Below are 16,695 nucleotides of genomic sequence, written 5' to 3'. Positions count from 1 at the left end.
TCACACTCTGAATACATGTTGCATCACCACGTTCTCTTTGGAGATAGTAAGTAACATACACTTTTCCAGTCCAGATTAAAAAAAATAAAAGCACAAAGCAGGAATCCATCTCTTCAAAGTGAAGGTGTAGAAACTCATTAATTGCTTTTCTAAACCCTTATTCTTGGCAGAGATAGTTACTAGGCACTGCATACCCACCACATAACAGCGACATAACAACAGCAGATCTGCTGTCTGCATCGCTGAAGGAAACTGCAGGAAAAAAAATAACCTGCTAGTAGCCAAAATCAGTGTTTATATGTTTATCTAAAGATATAGAAACCAACCCACAGATCACACCGTGCATAATCCCTGGCAATACACTCTTCTGATTCAACAGGGTCAAAGCAGAGGAAAGTAAACAATCCTCTTTGAATTCTTTGAGCTGAACCAAATTAATTTCTCTGAAGATCCAGACCACCTAATCCTTCATCCTATAGGATACTCTTTCAGTCATGAATGGAAGGTAAAGGTACAAGTACATAATACAGCCAGGTCAATGGCTGCCACGCACAGCCCACGCCCCAGCCCTGCACTCTCTGCTTTACATCCATTCTCACCTGACATCACCCTGGCAGGCGACAAGCTTTTGGGGGGGAAGTGTTTCCTTCTGCCACTTCAGCTTCCTGGATAGCTCGTTAGAGGTTAGATGAACACCAGATTTGGCACAGAGGAAGCTACAGGGATATGGTGGGGATAAGGAAGGAGAGCAGTCTCTTTTGGCAGTGGCCAGTTTAAAGACTTTTCTCATGAGGGTGTAATTTTATAATAGCTAAATCATACTCTGTTAGACAAATGACACGGTCAATTATACTAACAGAGTAAGTGTAGGCTTTTTCCTACTTTTACACAGTACTAAAAAGCAGCAGTACTACCCTTACTTCAGAAGGCAAAAGTCTAAATCATGTATGAAAACGACACTGTAGTTTAAAACCAAAAAAAACCATTGCTAAAGACAGCCCTGTGTAACTGTTTGCTTCACAGTCTGCATAGTGAAAGCTCTTCCCTCTAAAGCTGCCATGGCTGCAGGGGAAGGAGACCAAGGCAAACGGAGAGAGGACTGCCAGCAAACACCGAGCCATAGCTGCTGTGGCCAGGGGCGCAGCCCCCTTGAGCTGAAGAAAGTATTAAATCCTGCGCACAGGAAGACTCCCAGCTTCCTCCTGCCCCTATGAAGTAGCTATGAATACTGTAACATCATAGAATAATAATAATAAAAACAAAAACAACCAAGAAAGAAACAAACCGACCAACTGATACATTTTGGGACAGAGGTAACAACGCTGTACTAGAATTTTTTTATAGATGATTGACCTTACTGAAATATTGCAGTGAATGTAATTCATTCTTTCTGACAGCATCTTCCACATGCAAGACTGCAATACGATTTATTATCCAAGCATCAGAAAAAGTGCCAGGTTCTACTCAAAAAAGCCAGAAGGTTAAAGAATGCTGTAGCTTCTAAACACTCAACCAAAATGATTCATAGAGACTTAACATTTCACTGGATAAAATTTTATTTTATTTTTTTTTTTATAAAAAAGATAGAACCAGATGCTACTTTTAAATGAAATCATTTATTAAACCAATCTGTTTTTTAGGAGGTATATATATATTTTATCATTAAGACAACTTCAATGAAATGACTATCTACAAGAATGACTTTGATTGTTTTATTTTCATGTCACCATACATGAACAAATGAATTTTATGTCTTATGAAAACATTTTACTCAGTATCAAAAATGTACACATTTTAATAACCATTGCTATGGTCTGAAGGGATTTTTACATTTAATTTCAAAAATAAGTGTCATTTCATTGCTGTACGTGTTACAGCTTAAATCATCCTATACATAATAAAAGTTTGTGTAGGTATACAGATAATTTTTCATGTTGTCACATACCTTCATGTTTGAGACACAAGTGAGGGATTTGCATTTCTCTTTTTTGCGAAAGGCTAAAATATGTACTGATGTAAGCACAAAGCAACAAAAACAGTTTGAATGGCACAAGAGTTAGCGTTTTTATAAATTAACAACCAGAGTTCTGGATTATGGAAACAGGTACATGAGATTCCAGTATTTTCCTTAGGGCTTCGCTCTCTGGAAGAATACCTGTTAAAATTTTATTAAAAAAACACTTTAAGAAAAAGGAAATATAAGACATGGAATAGTTGAGGTGCAAGATAATCAATTTGACAGAGCTCTTTTTCTTGTTTAATAAACAGGTTAACACACTAGGTTCAGGGATGTGACTTGTGCTATTCAATTACACTCACACCCTCAAAACTGAAACATTCTGACACGTTCTTTACAATTACACCTTCACATTATTCTATTTCAACTATTAAACATAACCCACAAGAATTTCAAGCTATTGAGGACATGGCAAGGTGCTTAGAATAAGTGACAATTCTACAGCTGTAGGTTTGTTGTTGTTTGCTCCTTCTTTCCAAATAACTGCTTTTACTACTTGGAGATTCCCTATAACTAAATACTATTAAATAATTCAATATTTCAATTTTATTTCAGGTCACTACCATTACTGAATTGTGTGGCAAAGTTCAAATGGAATTAAAAGCTATTTAAAGAAAAAAGATCTTTACCTTTAAGTAATTTTTAAAGACTTTAGCATCAGGCTGCTGAAGTGCTTGACAGAATTCCTGTAAGAGAGAATTAAGAAATACTAAATAACTAAATGAAGCAACAAGACAACCTGAGATATCTTAGTAGTGTATAGATACCTTGCATGTAAAGCCATTGATATTAGTTTGCATTTTCCCTAACGTCCAAACAAAGAAAAGCATGCTATGGATAAAATAATTGTAATAAGCTATGACAGGCCAAGTGCATTCTGGGGTGAAAATATTGTATTTTCAAATATAGGATATCACATTCACTTTTAGCTTAATAGACAGAGACAGGACTATATATGAGGACTGCAATGAAGAAGTTTCTAAACCTTTAATTTTTCCAGTAAGTTTTGGTGGCTTTGAAATGAATACTTCAGGCAAACTTTTATGCTGAAGAAGTATTACGTACACACTAAGTGAGTTTAGAATAGAGCAGAAAATGTTTGTGACTTGAAAAAGTTGTAATCTTAGGTCAGAAAAACATTGGGGCACCAGCAAGAGATACTTATATATATTTAATGCCACTTAAAAATTCTACAGTTTAAGTCTTATAATGAGTATAATTGCCTTCTAATGTAGCAAACTTGATTACTATAGTATCCAAATTAGTTGAAATTAAAACTGTCAGTGTTCACCTAACAATTTCTTCATGGCAATGCTTAGCATATGGCTAGCAACACCTAATGTCGAGACAATGGTCAGGTGTAAAGTTTCACTTTTGAGAACCCTCTTGCACTGCTCCAAAATAAGCACACAAAACTCCCATGTTTAATGTGACAGTAGAACCAGTGCTGTGGCCTAAATTTCTGTACTCATGAATACAGCCTTTATCATCACACTTTCTGTATGTTCAACATTATTCATTTTACTTCTGAGTTATTACTCTAGGTATTCTGATACTTTTTCCTCAGGTTAAAATTTGAATTAAAGTAGGAAGATGGCTTAGACACTCACATGCACTGGACTCTCTTTTGCAAGGTACTCTTGCAGTAACTTTACTCCTTACACCAAATTAATCCTATTCTGATATGCAATATCAGAGTAAGCTTTATTGACGGATGGTAGGAGATTAACTTTGTCAGTATTCATTTTGTTCCCCTTTAACATTTATGATCGTTAAGAGTTGTCAAAATGTTCTTTTAGGAATTCCTACCTGGATTATCTCAGGAGCTACTTGCAAAGAAGGCAAATACTCTTGCTGAAGATACTGAATGCACTCAGGACCCTAAAGAAAAGCAGTACACAATTTGTACAATTATATTTTCATACATACAGGAAGTCCTATACATGTATAGTACAGAAAGGTTTGAAAACAGGTGGTCTACATGACTATTTTACAGAGAAGTTATGCATATCAAATACCAAATGTTCATGTTATTCTCAGGTGTTAACAAATAGAAAGATTTTTTCAACCTTGGCATTAAGGATTCTACTGCAATTTGGTATCTTTTGTTACATAGCAGAAGAATGCACTGAAGATTGCACTGAAATAAGAATTAACAATACAGCCAGTCAGTTTGTGACAAGTCAACTGTAAAGTCAGTTAAGTAAGAAGGAGGCCCAAATTTCACTATCTGACATATGGAAGAAAAAAAATTAATAAATTTGGCAATTAGTATCTGCCAACTGCTTTACCATACTACTCCCATTGTGAAATTTAGTAGCCAAGTACCCGTGAACATAGTGTTTCTCTTCTTGTAACATTGACTATGTAATTTGTGGCGGACTAAACAGTAATAAAATGGAACTTCGAAGCCTTTGAGAGATGCAGGCAGGTCTGTTCTGGTTAATCCATTAGTTTTTGTTTTCTTTATCTGCATTTATCAGATACCTCTCATCACAAGAGGGATTACTGAACACTGGCAGTATACAGACACGACCCAATACATCTACCAGGAGAAAGCAAATCAACTTTATTAATTCAGGCATAAGTTACCCTAGAACTAGAACACAGTATACAGTTCACAGGAGGGGAAGAGAAGATTGCGAATTATTTTTCTATATTTATATTGGTAATATTAAGAAACAGTATTTGTAATAGGAAATTATTTCCTTTACCAAAGGCTTGATTTCTTACAGATTTATCTTTTCATTGCTTTTGGGGAAAAAGGAACAAACTTGGAAGTTCTCCTCAATTAAAACGCCATCTCTTCTCTGCCGGTTTATAACTTCTTACAATTTTTGTGCAGTTGTGACTTTTACTTGCATTTGGCAAGAAAAGGTAGCCAGCTGGTTAAAGGGTATAGCAGGAAACAGTAACGCAAAGACAGAAACTGTTTCACTTTCCATTAAAAATGGAAATATGCAATAGTGTTTTAGTCATCAGACAATGCAAAATTCATTTTTTTCCATAAATGTTTTTCAATCTAATCTCCTACATGTTGAAAGATACCTTTGTTTTCAGAGAAGTACTCTATAGTACATCTGTAATTGCTCTTTTATGTCAGTTTAAGTATTACATTGAAAAGTGAAAGAATGCCAATTGATCGATTAAACACAGTAACAATCAAGTGAGCAGATTGTTCTCCTTAATGAAGAGTCAATATTTTGCAGTAATTTTTCAAGAGGTAGAACTACTGAATCCTGTATCCCTACACAGCATTGTAGTAATTCTATTATTTTATATTAGGGTACAGTAGTAATTCACCCTAGTAAGTACCTAATTTTTAGAAATTGATTAAAGCACTAGAAAGAAACCTGCAGGAGTTATTACCAGCAAAGTATTATGAAGCTTACCCTTTTGAGATGAATTGTTTTTAACGTCACTGCACATTCTGATAAAGCCTGCAATATAATACATAACATTAGACTGTTTGATTAGTCTATTGCTTCAGTATTTAAAGGCAAAGAACCTAATGAGGCCCAAAACAAGGCCTAGTTTATGCCGTTATTCCCTCATTTTACCCTCTCACAATGATAACAGCCTCAACCTTGCAATTTTTATTCCAGTCTAACCAGAAAAATTTCTGTCACGGCTGAACCCAAAAATGAACTAAAGAAAAGCCACCTGCGTGTGTTCACTTTCAGTGAACATTAGTTAGTAAGTAATATAGGTCAGTGTTAAATACTCAGATCCGCAATTCTCTAGCTTGATTTTGAGTATAGGCAAACTACAGAATACACTACCACAATATTCAATAATTAATCACCTCTATACCTCAATAAAAAACCCATAAGAGATTTTATTTGTGAGATTATGATCTTTGATACCACATGGCCATTGTAGGTTTCTTAGCTTGAATCTGCTCCAAAAGAATGAAAGGGGAAAAAAAAAAAAAAGGTCCATAATACACACCAATACTGTCTGGGCATCTGCTAAGTCAAACGTTTGCTTCAAAGGTGCCAAGAAACATGCAGGAACGATGTGCTTGTAGACAAAGTCTGCAAAACCTACTGGTCCATCTTTACCTCCTGAAAAGAAAAATAACATTCCATGTTCTATGGTTGCTTCATGGTTAGTAGCAGGTGCAAAGGAATTATGGAAAGAGTGTCTTACCCCAAAGCTCCACCAACTTAGAAAGAATAATAAAACAAGTCTTCTGTGCAATAGGATCTGGGTAATCCACTGCTCCTTGAATGACAGTGAACAACACACGCTCCACATTCTCTGCACCTTAAACACATTAAAGTGAGCTTGTCATTTCAACTTGCAGCCTAAAATCTTTCTGTACTCTTACACTGTTTTATATAAATACTGACCTGGAAGACATGCTTCAACTTCAAAATAGCTCTTTTTTGCACAAATCTCAAATATTTTTGGGAAGTTTCCCCTACGATGCAAGACAACTCTTATTTAGGTTATAATAGTTTGGGGGTTTTTTTTGTTTGGTTGGTTTTTTAAAGTTTGGAGATTTTAATTGCTCTTTTGGCCTTTAATACACACAAAGGTGAGGGGGTTATTATGACCTGCTTACAAATACAAGTTTTCTCCTCTCTACCCAAACCTGGTAGAGTTAATTAAAACTCAGCAGTACTGAGGTAGTTCGCTTATCTTCCAATATATGGAAAGATATTTTTATCACACTTTTCTGTGCTGCATCTATGCTTATTATATTATCAAACAGATCCCTTTACAAATTTCTTGGTCCATCACAACTACCAAAGTGCCTCTTTCAAGAGAGCTCTCACTACTACTTAATGCCACACTTCCCTTTCCCACAGGGATTACCATCATTTTAGGATGGAGGAAAGGAAGTCTGAGCTCCACCTATCAGATGACTCACTTTAAAGCTTCTCAGGTCCCTAGCCATTTTGATGGTGATGGAATACAAACTGAGATCATTACTTAAAGAATCAAGCAACTGGACATTCAACTTCAAATTCCTGCTATGAAAAGCACCAATTTGCATTTGGCCACTAAGGGTGAGAAAAACCTGGTAACTAAATATATAAATCATATGATGCCTTCTATCATAGATAAGATGGGGCGATAGTAATAAAGTTACAGAAATACTGATGTGTCCTTCAGAAAATGAACACCACTATGAATACTGGCAGCTGTGAGTGGTCTTGCCCAACAGTTTGACCATTGCTAGATATTGATATATCTATTATTATATATAATATCTATATTGTTAGATGTTAGATATTTGATATACGATCTCTGATTCACCAATCAAATACAATGACGCATGAGGATGTATTATAAACCATTCTTCACCATTCTTCACCATTCTTCTTCTTATAGACCCAGTGATCACATAAGCTGAGAAGATCAACAGGAAGAATATGCCTGTTATAGCTGGATTTCACAAACACAAGTTCTTGTGCAACAGGTAAGCAATAGGCAAGTTGAATATTGTATTTACATTAGTCCATTAACTATTAACATTGTTAATAGTACTTGACAGGAATTAGGCTAATGATTTTAGTGGACAAAACTTAGATGATAGTAACCATAGTACTGTTCTTTGAGAAACTGAACTACTTGCCTTGATTAGCTATGACTTCACTCATTCCACTGCCAGTTACTGTCTGCAGAAAAGCAAAGTAACTCCTCCTTAACATTTGTTTTTCTAAAGCAGCAGACTGGTCATTTTCTTCTGCTGGAAGGAGCAACACCTCAAAAATAGCATGAAGGAGTGGCATAAACATCTGTTGCAGGAAAGGCGAAACCTGTGTCTGTGGAGATTAGAAGAGGGTATCAACTCAGTTACAGAAATTGAACATTTTGAAATTAAAACTTAAGGACTTGTTACAATTCTCAGCTTTGATTCACCTTTAAAGTTAGTATTTTCACATACCAACTACTTTAACAAAGTCAGTCACATCAGGGTCACCATGAACATTACTGCATCTTGAGTTACACACCACCTATTGCAAGTCTTTTGCACAAAAAAATCCCTCGTCCTATTTAGTCTCACTCTGAGTAGATACAGAAGCCTTTTCAGGATTTCCTGTCCTTCTGTTCAGACAGACACTATTTCAAATTCCCTGAAATATCAAGGGGAGGCTACCATAAAGTCACTGTAGTTGCAGAAAATGCATCTCTAAGATGTTGAAACTGACAGCGGGCTGCCTTTCGTAGTACTTGTCTTTAAAGACTGCTTAAACAAAAAAGTTTCACTGAGCTGAAATACTACTGGCATTACAGAATAAACTTGTCATTTATGTCCTACTTGCAGTGAGAAATATGAAATGTGTAAGGACACTAAATTAGTTGAACACTTACGAATCGAAAAACTGAGATGTGTGCTACTCAGTGACACCCTAGAGTTCCGTAAAGAGGCAACTCAGATGTTAATTTCTTAATGCTTTAACGAGGTTTTATCTTTAATCTTCTCTTTATTGTACCTGGAAGGTATTTAAGCTGAGACTGTTGAAGGTAGGATCTTTGTTTTAACATATTGTAGTAAGAATGGTACAGTACCATACAAAGCTAAACATCACATCTGAACATGGTATTTGTCCAGTCTTGCTCCTGTGACTGTTTTTTTTGTTTTTTTTTAACCTTCACCTTAGACTATTTTTAATTATCTACTGTTATCCTGAATTACTTTTAAGCATAACTTCCAAAAAGGACTAGAGTAATAAGAGCCTTCTTCCCTAATCTCTGAAATACTTGAGTTTTCAAATTCCTTCTCTCTGCTCAGCAGATGGGATATTCCAGAGGTCCACATGCTAGATTCACACCTTCACTTCTAGTAATTTTACTTTTGCATTCCACTGAAAGACTTATTTAAGCCTATTTAAAGGGCTTCTTAGCCTTCTCGTACAGCAACGAATTTCCCATCCCATTCACAAGGGCGCAATATTCTTGTGGCAGCTCCAGGGAATGAACCACAAGTAACAGGTTAGTAACTTCACAGATTTCATTGACCTTGCATTTGAACTGTTTGAAACTAGGAAGCTCTCAAAGGCTACACTTCAAGAATCTTTGCTAGATAATCAGTTGATGGTCCTACTCCTACTTAATACATATCTCATGCCTCCATTTCAAAACCTCTGTATTTCTCAATGTATTTTGAATAACAATGCATTAAGCCTCAGCATATGTTTTTATGCAACACCACTGCATCAAGATCTTGTAAATCAACATTCTTCCCTAGACACGCATCTGGTATTTCTGTATCTCTGTATCTCCTGGAAATCTCATTATAAAAAATGAGAAAATTCACTTTGGAGCTTGCATAGTTTATAATATTAGCTTTACACTTCGATAGGGGACATGAAGTTAATTGTGTCAATACAAAAACAATTTTGTGCTACAAGTAGTATTTTAAAATAATAAATATTAATTATTAGTTTTAAAACAACAAAATTCTGAGAGTAATCAAAGAAAAACACTCATTTAACCACTGAGAGTCCAGCAATATACAACTGTGTTTGAAGACTGTGTTTTCCAGTAGCAGCTTTAGAAATATATTTATTTATTAATTGTGAGATAAAGGTTCTGACACAGCTATTTTTTGGGAACCAGAAAAGAGGAGATATCAGCAACGCTTTGATCCTGAAAAGCTTATGCAATATCCTACCTTAAACTTAGCTGTTATTTGGTTTATAAGAGGAATGAATTCTTGAAGATCTTTTGCTTCACAATCTTTAAGCATGTGTTCAGAGGCCGAAGGAATGAACGGAAGGACTTCCTCCTCTAGGCAAATAATCATGCGGTGAAGGAAAGTGCGGACACCACTTCGCAGAACTTCCTTTTGTAATGGACAACTGAGAGCTGGCAAAAATGTTTGTAAGCAGTCCAGATAAACCTCTGAGCAGCCACATTGTTTTACAGTTTGCTTATTGCTGAAAGCCTTGCTGGTTCGGCTGTAAAAGCAATACATCGTTTTACATAAGCTCACGTTCCAATACAATGAAGAAGCAATAACACTGAGAACAACATATACTTTAAAACCCATGCACTAAACTAGAATTTAATTAAATGGGAGCCAAACACTGGCAGTAATGAACAGAATTATTTGACATGAAGTAGCTACACTTTGTCGGTTTTTGGAAAATTAAATTCTAACAGTTTACAAACCACTTATGATTAGAATAGCTCCACACAATTCTCTGAGAAAGGGAACAGATGCTGGTTCATTATAAAACTTGCTCAATATTCTCTGCATCTACATCCATAGCAGCCTTTTCTAAGGGGACTTAACTTATTCTTCTGGGCTACTGTAAGAAATTCTACAACCAGTGATGATTTTCTAGGTCAATAAAGCACAGGTAGAAACTCAGCCCCTCCTCCCAATAAATCCTTTATATTTCCCCTTTTACTCAAACCAGAAACACACAGGGTCACTGTGCTGTACCTACCTAGCAAACCCAACTGCATGATTGAGGCAGTCAGCCAGTGCCATCTGTCTGTCCTCATCTTGTGCCATCATCAGTTTTTCTAACAATACTTTGAACTTCTCCATCAGCGGAGTCAACAAATTCCTCATTAGAGCCTGTTTTCTTTCTGCAGAGTATTCACTGTTAACTATTAATACTCCAGCTGTTTCATAAATGAAAAGTTGATCATCACTGCTTAAGAGAGCCTGGTAACCATTTTCCTAAAATGGAAGATAACAGGCATAATTTACTAAGTGTCCTTTATCAAAGTTGTCTTCTCAAAGTTTAAAGATACTACGCTTTCTTTAATCATGCCTAAGTAATCTCAATAGTACATTTACAATAGTTTTATTTTTTTCCTACTTATGTAGAAGTGTTAAGTAAACATAGTCGAAGGAACAACTATTTTTATACAATTTAGACAGATAGCCTTCTATATATATGCCCATCTCTAGCCAATGGTCCCAGAAATCCATATAAACAAGATTATTAAAGTTAGGTACAAATGGAAGCATGCAAGTGATCTCACACCAGAAAAGCAAGACAAATTTTTTGTGTTTAAATGTTTGTGTACTAAACTTACACTTCAGCAAGTACTCAGGCACACGGATGAGTAAGTGCAAGCCTTATTTATTACAAAAACCTGCTGCAAATACTCACAGGAGGAGAAAGTTCCAGCAGGTCTTGTATTCTATTCAGAACATCTTCAATAAAGGGATTCATTTGCTTACTGAAGGCAAACATAAGTACATAACACTATTTAGTGTGCAGTTTTACAGATTTCCTGGTATTTTATTTAGGCTGTAAAGCTAGACACTGAACTACCTTCTCAATATAGAACTCCCCTTTAAGTATCAAAGCGCTGTTTGGAGAAAAACCTGGCTTATGGATATGGTGCTTGTTGTAGGCTAAATAGATACATGGCATATTGGGAAATAAACATATTTCTTTCCCTCATTATTTTTTTTTTTTGAAGCATGCATAAATAGCCTCACTCATCTGAGTGAAATATTTTCATTAATACTTGAAAAACGGATCCTTCTGAAATCTGAACGAACTTGGAGCTTCTCCTGCCTCTACATTAAATACATGCCTGTGAAGTAAGACCAACAGCACAGGACTGTCTGAAGGGCTCTAACACACCAAGTAAACTTCATCAGTATAAATCCTGTAAATATTCAGAATTTGGTCAGGCACAGGGAAGAGTTACTCTTGGGAGTCTCCAGATCCACTCACTCTCAGCTCTGCTGACTAAGGAAAAGCAGTGCAGACATTTATATTGTTGATCAGTTTTAACAGCTAGTCAAAATAAGCTAAGGACATGTATTCGAGTTCTTTGTCCAGTGACAAATTTTTCCACTGCTACCTTAGTATTGCACGATAGGACAATCTTACTAAAAGCACTGTATTGATATATTACTTCATTGCAGTCCATTTGAAGCCCAGCCTGTTTCAGTGACAACTGTGACATACAGAAGGGCTATGTATGGTAAATTCAGTGCAATCGGGATACATTTGTAACAGCTTTACTCACTTAAGAGACTTGACAAATCTGGAGAAGAGGTAAGCTGTTCGACTTCGTACTTTGGGACTTGTATGGCGAAGACCACGGTGATCTAAAAATGCCATCTGCAATCAAGAAAATATCTCAGCCTTAGAAGCCCTGAACAAGGAGGGGAAGAGCTAATCATCCAATGATTTATGAAACCCGGTTTCTTTAGTGACCTTCAGAAAATAAGGAAATTTCTTAAGCCTAGAGAACTTATCTAGTCTTATCTAGTTGAAAATGCAATTGAGATGAAACTTACTAGAACAGTTGGAATGTGCTGAGGTTCAACAGCAAAGAATTTTTCATATCTGACCACTGTTTCAAAGAACTCCAGGGTCACTGATGTATGTTGATAGGCACTAACACCAGAAGTCACCAGCTACAAATAAAAGCATTAGCAAGTTAGTACTTTATCCATTTATAACATCAAACTACAATGTAGGTGACATGCTCGTATTTGAGATGAGCCGTTTGAACTGAAGTGTTCCAGTCTTTATTAGCATTTTTAAATAGCTCCCACAACACACATGCTTACCGTTCTCATCATGTCTTGCAAAGCCGTAGCTTTTGTAACATCACCAGAGAAGTGAGCACCATGAGATACAGGAAGAGCCTCAGCCAACATATACAGCAGCCTTATGGCTACTTCTACTTCCATAAATCGCGTAGTCTGCCAATTCCTAGAGAAAGAACGTGAAGATCATGTCAGTCCGTAGTAGCTTATGTAACAAACATAGTTCTACCATGCTAGTATTTTCTTTTGAGCCTTCTTCAGATGCACAGCATAGAAAAAGCAGTATTTCTGGATGCTTCTGGAAGACTTTATCCACAAATGCAGCACCCCTCCATTAGAGGGCTACCAATATGCTTTTACCAGTTTCAACCTGAAAGCTACAGACTTCTTGAACAGGCTTCTTGAAGTGCTTACTTAGGTATAAACCCACATACTATGCCATGTGGGGACAAGCCATCAACTTCACTAAACAGCAAGGTACAAGGAAGCCACCGACAATACTAGATTCCTATTTGTATACACACAACTGTCCTCCTAGTCAGGCAACTAGTAATAGTGTTTCTTTATTTACATGCATAGTTTCCAGGATTGGTTCTGCTCTTCTTGTAAAAAATACTTCACTTTAGTTTCTTTTCCCTATTGAACCTTCGTTTTCTGATAGAAGTAATACATAAAATTATTTGCCACATCTCATAAGCATTTCCTTGAGGTGTAAAGTGAACACCTGCCCAAATGGCTGTTGCTGTGTAGGTAAATGACAAAGAGACACCTCCAGGGAAAAAAAATAAAATCAGCTGCCATTTAAGGTTACAAAAAGAAAGCTTTTCCTTTTTAAGCAGCTGAGTAAGAGATTATACAAATTCATGTTTATCATGAAGTTGTAACAAGCTCATTCTATCAATTGGCTTCACCTTGCTACATCACACTTATGTTCATTACAAACTCTGATAGTTACAAAAAGCAAAAAAAGCTAAAGGCATCATGAAAACAAGTTAAAAAACCTCCAACTTACTGCAGTGTAGTGTTAAAAACTCTGCGGACAGACGCTAACAGTAACTCGGGTGAGACCTGAGCAAGTCTGTCCAGCAACAGTTTCAACTGTTTTCTGTACTCCACAAACATTGCTTCATCTTCACCCTACAAAACAGTCACATGTCAGTGAAGACCCTCTTTTCATCTTTAAATTAATCTACAGTCGTTTTAGACAGTTATACCTAAAATGAAAACATGTACATACAAGAACAGTATAATACACTCAGAGAATTCAATAATGCAACATAACTGCAGGCTCCTATTTTGGCTGGTTGCAATGCGTTGAGATCCACTGCATTCAGTCCAGAAACATTAAAAAAAGGCTTTCCAAACTGAAAACTAGCCAGAAGTACAAGAAAAAGTGCTCTTGGCAAAGCCTTATTGACCCAATTCTTGAAAATTGACTCACTCCTCAAAGATGTTCTTTCTCAGCATCTAGCTTAGTTTTAAAGTTAAACTAACAGAAACATTTATGACAGACTGCATACAGTTAACTTTTTTAAGACTATAGCTCTCCAAACAGCCTGAAGCGAAAGTAAGTCTAACATATTCGATCATTATTGCTGGCTGACAGAGATGTAAACATGGGAGGAAAGTGAAATCAAAGACCCTCTGCCTCCTTTAGCTTATTTTTGCAGATGTTTGACCATCTAAAGTAGGTCAAGCAGCATCTCTTCAAGAGTTTCATTACACCATATCTCTCAAATCTTTTTGCAAGACAGAAGTGATGTGCAGAAACACGCAAACTCTCACTGAACAAGCCTGCTCAACAGCTATGTTTATCTAACAGCACAGCTGTACTTGCCTAGGAATAGTTTTGCACAAACGCAGCCAGAAATATTCTATTAACTGAACTGACTTGGATATCCCTTTACTATGTTGTTTTGACCTATGCAGATACGCCCAGAGGTTAAAACAGCTTTCCACAAAGGAAAAAAACTTCTGCTTACAGACCTTTGCTTCCTACCTTCAAATCCTCTGTCTATGAAAAATAGAGATTTTAAAAGCGTAAGCAAATTTTACTACACATAATTTAAGTTGCATTTGCCTGTTTATTCATATAACACAATACCTCATTTTCAAAGTTATATTCTTCATCATATGTCAACTTCTTCATAACAGCCAACATGATTGCCTAAGATAAAAAACAGAACTGTAAGCATAGAAGCAGACAACTAGTAAGAAGCAACAGTTAAAATCTTATGGTGAAAGGAACATTAAAGCAAGTGTTAAATATTTTCAATATTTTAAATCCCATTTCAATTATTATTTTCAGAGGTTTAGCAGAAGTAACAGTCCAAATTAAAAAAGATGGATTATATGCAAACAATACACAGATGCCATACACAGAACAGATTATGATATAGAGCTCTCAGTCTTTCACAGTTTTATCTAGCTTTGTTCCCTGCTTGTAATCTGTGCTCGTTGGTTCACATTGAAAACAACAATTAAGATGACTAAACTAGGCAGAGGAAGCTAAACAGGTTGTCCAAGATCCTATTTTAAAGGGGCAGGTCATCTTAGCCATAACATTAACTTCTCTAATTGCTCAACATCCTTGAAGGGTTTTTTTGGGGGACAGGTTAACAAGCTGAATTGGTTCAGCCAAGAATCTAAGAGTCAGAGCCAGAAGCAGCAAACAGCAGTAAGAAATGCAAAGCCTTCCCTTTTCAGCAGCAGCAAACTGTTACATCGGTTAAAGCACTAATGTGCAATTTCAACTCAGTAAGGACTGTTGTTAAGTCCTAAAACAGGACTAAAGACTTGATCTCGTCTCTACTGAAGTCTCAAACTCTAAATGTATCACTTTGATCTTACTAAGCATTTACTAGTTTGGGTTTTTAAAACTCTGATTTAATGTTTAAAGTACATGGAGTACTCAAATCCATTCATGCTTTCTAGGATGGATAGTAATTGGACAGACATACAGTTCGCTAAAACAAGTGTTTAAAAATCTACTATATTTTAATTTTCACTTTATTTTAGCAGTTTGTTCTGGGGAACCTACAAAAACATGTATTAAATCTAAATATTCCAGAAAGCTATTCTGAATAAATAAAACTGAATCAGAGGCAGACCATTTTTATGTCTATGACAACAATAGAGTGTTAGAAGTCCAAGAGAGTATCAAGTAGTAACAAGTAATGAGGCAGGACATATCCATGTACTTATTACAAGAAACAGGTTCACTGAATGTTGGAGATCAGCATTACACAGCACCTAATCCCTATACATACTACAACGTAAAAAAAAAAAAACCCAAAACCCAAACTTGTGCTTTTTTTTTTCCCCCACCATGTTGATTAAATACAGTACCCAACGGCTTTTATTATAACTATAGCAAATGAAAGTGCTGACTGTATCAGCAAGAACTTGATTAGCATTTTGCGATTCTCTTCCAGTACTGGAGGTTCTGAATGCGAACATCCATAAAATACAGACAAATAATAAACATGGGAGCAAGGTAAATTAAAAAAAAACAACAAAAAACAACAAAACACTTGACAAATGAATCACAACGACATTTTTTATTTTAAGTGAAAAACCTGACGTTCTTTAACACCAAAACAGACCAATGAATTAAACTTAGGTTACTGAGGTGAAATTCTTGGTGATCTTGCAGAAATAGACACTTGTGATACTTTGAGGAAGAACATGGTCAAATAGCAAGAGTGTGATCGGGCTTTCTAATTGACACCAATTGTCAGGATTATCTGTGAGAAGTCTCTGCTTCTAAGAAGTGATATTGAAATAACTGCAAAACATTAGTGTGATATGCTTGTAGCCAGAAATGCTTAGAAACATCTGTCATTTTAAGAATTGTGATTCTGCTGATGAGAAAAAACTTTGGGACTTCAAAGCCACAATAAACAAGATCCCCTTTTTTCCTGTTCAAATGATGACTGAGTTGAAAGGGAGAACTACTTATGTGCAAAACTTTAAAGGAAAGCTTTAAATTGTGTGCTTAGCAGCATAAGACAGGCAACAAGAAGATTTAGACTACTTCCAAATACTTCCTTATCATGAGTTGGATGAAAGAAGAAAGATTGGTATGACTGCTTCCCCATTTAACACAAATCCTCAAGAAGTGCTCAGTAAAATTAAGAAATAATTATAACACAAAGTTCTTCAGTACGAAAGCAAGTTTACCAAA

The 16,695-nt window shown here is 36.0% G+C and overlaps 1 protein-coding gene across 5 annotated transcripts in view; it reads right to left on the bottom strand.

Moving 5' to 3' along the window:
* Positions 1 to 1,541: 1,541 nt before the first annotated feature.
* The window catches only part of XPOT (exportin for tRNA), a 30,535-nt gene continuing 15,381 nt past the window's right edge, over positions 1,542 to 16,695 (bottom strand). For all 5 annotated transcript variants that reach the window (XM_074572266.1, XM_074572256.1, XM_074572283.1 and 2 more), the window contains 15 exons: positions 14,614 to 14,676; positions 13,522 to 13,646; positions 12,531 to 12,675; positions 12,255 to 12,374; positions 11,981 to 12,075; positions 11,107 to 11,176; positions 10,429 to 10,667; positions 9,648 to 9,933; positions 7,605 to 7,794; positions 6,170 to 6,286; positions 5,969 to 6,084; positions 5,410 to 5,457; positions 3,827 to 3,898; positions 2,647 to 2,703; positions 1,542 to 2,155 (listed from right to left, as the gene is read on the bottom strand). In XM_074572266.1, the coding sequence (XP_074428367.1) occupies positions 2,129 to 2,155; positions 2,647 to 2,703; positions 3,827 to 3,898; positions 5,410 to 5,457; positions 5,969 to 6,084; positions 6,170 to 6,286; positions 7,605 to 7,794; positions 9,648 to 9,933; positions 10,429 to 10,667; positions 11,107 to 11,176; positions 11,981 to 12,075; positions 12,255 to 12,374; positions 12,531 to 12,675; positions 13,522 to 13,646; positions 14,614 to 14,676 (1,770 nt within the window). In that variant the 3' untranslated portion in view covers positions 1,542 to 2,128. The remainder of the gene's footprint in view (positions 2,156 to 2,646; positions 2,704 to 3,826; positions 3,899 to 5,409; positions 5,458 to 5,968; positions 6,085 to 6,169; positions 6,287 to 7,604; positions 7,795 to 9,647; positions 9,934 to 10,428; positions 10,668 to 11,106; positions 11,177 to 11,980; positions 12,076 to 12,254; positions 12,375 to 12,530; positions 12,676 to 13,521; positions 13,647 to 14,613; positions 14,677 to 16,695) is intronic.

This window comes from Larus michahellis, chromosome 1 (assembly GCF_964199755.1).
Source record: "Larus michahellis chromosome 1, bLarMic1.1, whole genome shotgun sequence".
Lineage (NCBI taxonomy): Eukaryota > Metazoa > Chordata > Aves > Charadriiformes > Laridae > Larus > Larus michahellis.
The sequence above is the reverse complement of the archived record's forward strand: the minus strand, read 5'-3'. Positions and strand labels throughout refer to the sequence as shown.